General features: G+C 35.9%; 1 protein-coding gene across 1 annotated transcript; it reads right to left on the bottom strand.

Moving 5' to 3' along the window:
- Positions 1 to 254: 254 nt before the first annotated feature.
- On the bottom strand, positions 255 to 2,424 carry LOC143581238 (uncharacterized). Its single transcript, XM_077064064.1, has 5 exons — positions 2,323 to 2,424; positions 2,002 to 2,250; positions 1,790 to 1,910; positions 1,595 to 1,704; positions 255 to 484 (listed from the first exon to the last, which is right to left on the bottom strand). Exons 2-5 carry the CDS (start codon positions 2,170 to 2,172, stop codon positions 362 to 364), a joined length of 525 nt encoding a protein of 174 aa, XP_076920179.1. The 5' UTR covers positions 2,173 to 2,250; positions 2,323 to 2,424; the 3' UTR covers positions 255 to 361.
- Between the last annotated feature and the right edge of the window lie 6,225 nt (positions 2,425 to 8,649).

Genomic DNA, 8,649 nt, shown 5'->3' with positions numbered 1-8,649 from the left:
AAAATAATCATTAGAGTAAATGAGTCGACCTTTTGTGGACGATAACTTGAAGTGTCTGTGGTGTCATCGTCATGCATTTGTGACGATGTATTTGCACGACCCTGTGACCCGCGACTTGAGTCCACTCTTGGGGCACTAAGTGACTTGCTAAGTGGCCCTTGGTTCACAAGCTACAATTTAACAAAAAAAATATTCTAGTAATTAGTACTGTATTTATATAATAATATGTATTTTAAAATAAAATACCCTTATCGTATCTCTTGGCCATTGAACGATCTCGTCAACCATGTGTTCAACTTGTTTAAGTTCACTCGTCATTGTCACACTGTAGACTTTCAACTTCTTAAATTCATCAATGACATCATCCACCGAAACCTTGACACAACCCTCCATTATCAGTGCTCGGCCACGGCCAGGCCATACCATCAGCCACCTTCTCTAGTGAATCACCCACTTTTAGTAACAACTCACATCGGGTGAGGCTCTGAAAAATTATTCAACATTTTACACTAGTTGTTAGTATACACGTATACGTTTTCGTTAAATGCCATAGCTAGGTTGTTGTTGTAGATGGTTATTTTTTTAATGCACACTAAGTGTTTGACTAAATGTCTCTGTCTTTTTGTTGTTTGAGGCAGACTTTTTGCACACTTTGCACAAAAAATATATGTAGTGGATAGGCATAGGTTCAGTCCTTTGATCAGTTTAGGATTGGTTGTTGACGAACAGTATATGGTCGGTTCTTGGTCTGTCTAAAATTGGTTTTTCGCTGTTCGGCCTATTAATCAGTTTGGAATCGCAACCAGCGCTTAACTGGTTTGTATAAAGGACAAGTAAAACTGTTGTTTTGACCAAATAGTGTTAGCAAAAAAAACTGATGCAAACATTTTATGGCTAAAGGTTATCTTCTAAATACATGATAACCATAAAGATTGTTATTATATACCTCTAAAAGCATTCATCTTTCAGTAGATTTGGATTTAGATGAACTGTCAATTTAATATTTCAAAACAAAAATAAAACAAATTTGAATGAATGGTCGTCTTCGTGTCAATTAAGTTAACAGGCTTTGCTGCACGTGTTCAGTAACGGGATTTTCTTGTCCCTGGTAAAGTCATAATCGTTGCTTTAAATTTTGTTTTCTTATTCTTTTTTTTGACTTACTTATAATCGGTAAATTCGGTTTATGTTTTGTTTTAATTATTAGATTAGTAAATTCAGTTTTGTTTTAGATTATAATATTATTAATATGCAGTTTTTTTATTAAGATTATTAGAAAATTAATATGCAAGGTTTTTTAAAATTTTTGTTTCAGATTATTATATTATTAATATGCAGTTTTGTTTTAAAATTATTAGATTATTAATATGTAGGGTTTTTTAAAAAGTTTTGTTTTAGATTATTAGATTATTAATATTCAGTTTTGTTTTAATTTTTTGTTATAGATTATGACCTTATTAATATTATGTTTTTTTTTTCCGATTATGAGGTTATTTTTTATTTTCGATTAAATTTAGTCTACGTTGTTGATGCTTAGTATGGTTTCTCAATGAATATATATAACATTTATTTTAGCAAATTATAAATATATTACCTTAATAGGTGGATAGTCAACTCGTATATAAGGTCTAACGTCCACTTGAGGTACCAACACTTTATCATGATTCACGTTCTTAAACAATCCCCTATGAACTTTTGTATAACCTATAAATACAATATAACAAGTAAATTTATTTGAACAACTCATGATATATATATATATATGTACACAAACACACATAGTTATTACCTATAATCTGGGATATGGTCCTTGATCGTCCCCCATGCTCGGGTCCAATAACTCGAACTAGCGGGTCTTCCTTATTTTCATAATAGCTCTCATCCGCTATCATCCTTTTCTCCACTTGTTTCTATTAAAAATTTTGCTAAAATATTAGACTATAATACTTAAAAATCAAACTAAATTCATGTTTCATATAATTAAATAACATAATCATTTACCAAAGTACTGGCCTTCTCAATTGCAACATCATCAAGTGAATACAACTTGGTCTCTTCGTTTTTTGTTGCGTGACCCATTATAAACAACTTTGAACGTCCGTTTAGTATTCCTTTAAGTACTGGGTAGCTTGATTCAAGTTGAGGCCATACAGTTTTCATCTTCTTTCTCATACCACTCCATCCATCGCGTCCTACATGAAGATTGTGTTTTTTCTTGCCATTGCTAGCTTTAGCTTTCTCTCTTATTTCCTTCACACAATCAACAAACTGGTATTAACTCATAAATAATACTACTAGCAATAATAAAAAGCTCAAAAATACCTGATATTCCTCGCTTGTCCTTTGTTTATAGAACTCCTTCCAGTCCTCAATTTCGATAAATTTATATACTTTATAAGCTTTCTCTGTATCGGGCGTTGCGTTGTATATTGTAAGGCTCCGTTACCGGTAGCCCTACATTTGGTGTTGGATTTACTCATAAACGCAGTTCTAAATATCAGAGTTAATCAAAACATTCGCGGAATATTAAAACTTCAACCATAATATAATACATAACCTTCAAATCTTGTCTTATAAAACATTCATAGTCATTTAAAACAAAACATAGTCTTTAAAACATCACAACATTTCTTCGAGATGCCAGTCTCTTCGATTCCATGCCATGTGTCTTCAATCGCGCAAGCTGCCTCAACCTATTTGCCTGCGTGCATACTAAAAGTCAGCTACGCTGAGTGAGTTCTAGTTAATCACATAACTTACATTACATACACATATACGTGCCCGATGGTACGCATTACATACTTAACCTGTCCATCAATCTTTCATACACATACATAACTATCCTTACGTTATAAAGAGCATTCGCCCTACATACCTCGGATATTATTAGGGTGCGGTGCCCTTCATCCTCGGATATTATTAGGGCCCGGTACCCTTCATCCTCGGATATTATTAGGGTCCGGTCACCCTCCATCCTCAGATATTATTAGGGTCCGGTACCCTCTATCCTCGGATATTATTAGGGTCCGGTACCCTTTCTTCCATCCCTCCTTCACATACTTTCTATATACATAATCGTAACTTTGGCACATACATACATCATTCATTCTTCATCTTACAACATACATATAACATCAACCATTTCCTGGCAGTACATGCAATTCCGAAGATCGTTCATGTACCGGCAAGAAACAATTCATACATTTCACATAATACATATATGGCATACACTTATCACTTAGGATAAGTGTATTAACTAATCACATCGAGTATGAACACAGCCCCGAAAACATAACAAGGAATGGGGTTAGAAACTCACCTGAAGTCGGTTACGTTCACCGTTAATGTAATTCCTTTCTTGAGCTGTGCACGGCTAACTGTATAATATTTACATGTATCAATTAACTATTCTATCTCATATCGTATATCTATCTTTATACAACCCACAACGAACGGTGGTCCGGGGGCAGCGCCCCTAGCAGCGGGGTCTAGGGGCGGCAACCCTAGCAGGGTCCAAGGGGCAGAGCCCCTGGCTGGGGTCGAGCTGCCAGGTCAGCTTGGAAAAATTTTATTTCTATTAACTGTCGTAACACATTTTCCATTAGGATTTTAACCCATTATTTAATTCGCTAACTTGAAAGTCCAAGGGTTTCTTTGTAATTAATTCAATCTTTTTCTAAGTCCAGGGACTGTTCTAACATTATATTAAACTTCCAGTTCGTTACTTGGTTCTTAACGAATTGGTTTGTCTTAACGAACTGGTCATTTGTAACGAACTGAACCCTCTAACGAACTGGACCTCCGACGAATCCGTCCATGTAACGAACCAGTCCACATACCGAATCGGTAACGAATTGGACCTTCTAATTCGTTATCTCCTTTAACGAATGACTATAACGAAATGGGGGTTAATTCGTTATCTTTTCCTTAACGAATCTGGACACGAACTAATGCTAGTTCGTTATCTTTCCTCAGCGAATCAACTTAACGAATTACCCCTAGTTCGTTAACTCTCCGTTAACGAATTAGGGTTAGGTCAGAGAATGTCAGAAACATTCTCTGACGTCATTAAATGTTCAGCCGCCTTTCCGGCGCCGCCGTGCCGGAAAATCGCAGATTCCACCGGAAAAGCGTATTTTCACTGATTTACACCGTTTTTCATCGTTTTTCGTCCCGTTCGATCCAGATCTGAGCTAGGGTGATCCCTAAACTCATCTTTGGTTCGGTTTATACCCGATTCCACCCGGATCTCGTGACTTAAACGGTTTAACGGTGTCGGCTCGTCGTTTCGAGACTATATCTAACGGGTTAAGCTTAAACTATCATTACCTCGGGTCGGTGCTCGGATTCTTTCTTGGTTTCGGCTAGAGAAAAGGGAAGAACTAGAGATAAGGCTTAAGTGTGTGTTTTGGTGGTGTATGGATTATGTGTAAAATGAGGAATTAGATGGTGATTATGGTTTATATATTTATGGATCATGGGCTTAAGCCCATGGTCTTTTCCTTCTTTCTTTCATAACCCAAGTCCATAACCCATGTCTATTTACCCAACACTAGCACAACTCATATTCTATTATCTAAACCGACAACGACCCACTATAAAATAGACAAAATTTATTTTATTATTATATCCAAAAGTAGGATGTTACATATATATAGTCTCTAGCAAGCCTATGTCTAAAGTTAGTGCCAAGTCTTGTAGCCTACCTCCTCATATATGCTTTCGGCGCATCGGTTTCGATTATCCAATATTTCTAAAATTTAAATAACAGCAAGTTAAAAGTATTTATTAATTTATAGGTATTCTATATTTCTTAAAAGTTAAAATATAATTTGTACCTTTACTTCTAACCATAGATTATCAAAATCTTTATCCTCAAATTTGGACATTTGAATATGACATGGAAAGAGATGTTAAACCTTCATCCCATAGAATGACCTGAAACGACCGACTATTTCCGGATCATCACTAGTGGGCTGATTATTTTCATCGAATTGTATAGCTATCTTCTCATCGGGTATCTTCTTAAAACAAGCAGGTCCGCGCTTGGTTCTTGATTTTTTTTTCGGACTCTTACTTTTGGTTGGTTTTTTTGTCATACTACATATGATAATTGAATTAAAGGCAAATACACATATTAAAATCATAATCTGACAAACAACACATGCAATACACTTTAATAATACATGGACCACTGTGACAATCGTCAATTTCAGGTTAACTCCGTTAACTCAACTCCGTCAATTTAAACTTAAGATCACTGAATCTATAACGCACACTTCATTGCATTTAAACTAGGGTTTAAATGACGCTTAACACTTACTACATGTGTAGTCTTTCGGGATTTGCACCGAAACGCAAACGAGTTGACGCAAACGATTGATAGATAAACGAAAAACGTCAAAACAGTAATTATGTGATAATTATGTGTTAGACTTATGTGTTATGTGATAACATGGTTATAAACGTTAACTCAAGACGAAAACAAGTTAGTTAGGCTAGAAAAACAACACTTGGAAGTAGAGGGACTTGAGTGTAACTTGTGTGTCTATAAATATAACCTTAAAAATAAAACCCTAACTATTATTATTATTATTCCCAACCCGATCGGCCCCCCTTCCCTTTGCATCCTTGCTGCCGTCCACTTCCACACACACATACATCAAGAAATCAAGTGTTTAATCCAAGAACTAGGTGCTAGGAAGGTATAATTGATCATCCTTTACATTCTTGTTGATTGATTTTGATGTTTGTTGGGTTATTAACAAACCCTAGGCTGCCGATTTTGTTCATGTATATAGCTAATATGATTGTTATTATTTGGATGATGATTTGATAACTAGATTGAATCTTGTTATATGGTGATTGTTGTGTCTTTGATTTGAGTTCAAACACAAACCCTAATCTTGTATGTAATGTGAAATTGATGTGCATGGATGGTGTTTATGGGTCTAGAGGGTTATATGGATGCATGATAGTTCATAGATTGTTATTATGTTGAGTTTGGATGCAAACAGTTTCTGGACAGAATGTGCATATGATGTTTAAGTGACTGTAACGAAGTGTAAACGTGAAAATTGGTTGAGATTATTGGTACTGCAGTAAACTAGGTTGAGTCTAGTTTCTATAAAGTATAAATTTGTAATTTTTGGATAAGTAGAAGTTAACTTTTATGATTTTACAAAAACGTTGTGCAAAGCTGAGCTGTTAGACCTGCTGTTAGGTTATGTTGTAAATGTTATATCTCATGAACTACGAGACCAATTGGGTTGGTTCCACTTCTGGAAGTTGACTCATTGAGTTAGGAACCAAACCCAAGTGGTCTTGCATTTATTGGATTTTTCGTTTAACGGGAATTGCAAATAACATTCTGCTGTGCATGAATCTGACTGTTATGAGTTTGCTGTAATGATTTGATGATTGTGAGAAAACTATGAGGAATAAAAATGTAATAAAATATGTTCTGGAAACCTAAGACATATGTGCTTCTGTGATGATTTTTGGTAAATTAATTGAGATGCTATGATCGGTGAAATAGTACAATCTTTCTAGTAGGATTTCTGTCTCGGTGAAACTAGCTGCTGAGTTGTGTAAAAATGCATGAAATATGATATTTGTTATATAATTGTTATGTTTTGACCAAAATACCCTTGCGGGGAATAGTTGCTAATTGATTGCCATGATTTGACCAAATTGCCCTTATGGGGAATAATGGCTAGTTAATTGTTATTTGTTGACCAAAATGCCCTTACGGGGAATAATTGCTAGTAATGTACGTTATGAATACATGACACGTATATGATTGCTTACACATGTGATGTGTCACAAAAACACTTGTGAAAGTCACACACGATTCACAAACGAAACACGAAACATGTTATGTGCATAGGTATTATGTGCCGGGTCTAGAGACTCGATAATATTCCTATACTTAGAAAAATCTCTTTGTTGTTTTAGAACGTTAGAGAGAGTTTTTCGGTGACGCGCATCTTGGTGATTTATTTTGGGAAATTCTTCGCAAACAGTGAGTTTCACTTTCCCCTCTTTAAACTGTTTTCAAACGCTTTTCACTTGGGGAGATAACATACTCCACAACGCATTTAAGATTTTGTTATAAATTATATATCACTTGTAAAGGCTAAGTGGCAAACGAAACATTTGAAGTCCTACACATCGAACCGGTTAATATTTTGAATAGCGAGTCACTGTTGAGTAGTACTACTGGGTTTGACAAACCCCACCCAACGCTAAACTCGACTGGAGGTCGAGCGGGTGTAATTTTGGCTAACACGTACCATGGTCTGGAGGACCTGGTGACAAGGCACTTACTAAACGAGTCAGCTTCGGTGTCGAACACTTAGTAATACTTGTTGTATAGACTAGCTACCTATCGATATATAATTTGACATAACACTATCTGGTAACGCAAAACGCCGTAACGTGGTTACGCAAAACGCAAAACGCCGTAACGTGGTTACGCAAAACGCTTAAACGCCGTAACGTGGTTACGCAAAACACTTAACGTAAAACGCTGAACGCAAACGCTAAACGATTTATTTTATATAACTTGTGAACTCACCAACCTTGTGTTGACACTTTTAGTATGTTATTCTCAGGTAGCCGAGGCGGGCGCGCGGTTTAGGAACATGCATTGTGTGATAAACTTTTAACTATGCAAACTTGTTTTAACAGTTATCTTTGGTTTTAAGTCGTCCTGCGTGACGCAACTTTTGATTAAAGGTTTTTACGCTTCCACATTTAATTACTCGTAAACGTTTTCATGGTTTTGAAACTTTATTTTATGGTTTGATTATAACTGATGATTCCGATCCTGCCAGTTCACACCCTCTGACGGTAAAACTCCGTTAGTGGATTTTGAGGGTGTGACAACCACATACAATATTTAAATATAGAACCACACCAACCCAAATATATAAATAGGGCAATATTATTGTTCAACAAGACAATCAAAGAAGGCTTAACAAGACAATATTATTGTTCAACTTTATTTTCAATAGCAATATAGGAACTTACTCTGTGATGTGTGTTGGAGAACGATCAGCTACAGTGACGGAGGACGACGGGTGAAGACTGCAGGTGTGGAGGAAGGATGGTGAGGGCGGAGGACAGCAGGTGAGGGCTGAGTACGGCCGGAGACGGCGGAGGACTGCCGGAGACGGTGGAGGATGGCCGGAAACAGCGGACGGCCGGAGATCGATGGTGGAGGCTGGCTAGGGTTATTGTAACTTCTCTATTTTTGGTGTGGGAAAGTTATTTTAAGTTAATTCTAGTTATTATATTTTGGGTGGGAAAGTTAATATTTTTTGGAGGGAATAGATAAAAACTTTTGGGAGGGAAATAGGTAAAAAAGAATTTATGGTGTAAACGAGCTTGGCTCGTCTAATATTACTGAAGTCAATAAACTTTAAACATAGAATTAATAAACTCACCACGATAAATAAAAGGTTTAAATGAAATAATACAAACAATCAACAATGTCTCATTAACATGCATAATCAAACACGTCAGTTTTTATCTTTATCATTCTTGTTTATTCTGCATAAAAAAATAATAAACTGGCTGTTATACTAAAAAAATAAGAATAAAGTATATTAATAAATTGATTATATCAAACCTTCATCAACGTAA

The sequence above is a fragment of the Bidens hawaiensis genome, unplaced genomic scaffold, assembly GCF_021521415.1.
Source record: "Bidens hawaiensis isolate Kalapana, Puna unplaced genomic scaffold, B.hawaiensis_p1.1 tig00030837_1, whole genome shotgun sequence".
In the NCBI taxonomy this organism is placed as follows: domain Eukaryota; kingdom Viridiplantae; phylum Streptophyta; class Magnoliopsida; order Asterales; family Asteraceae; genus Bidens; species Bidens hawaiensis.
The sequence above is the reverse complement of the archived record's forward strand: the minus strand, read 5'-3'. Positions and strand labels throughout refer to the sequence as shown.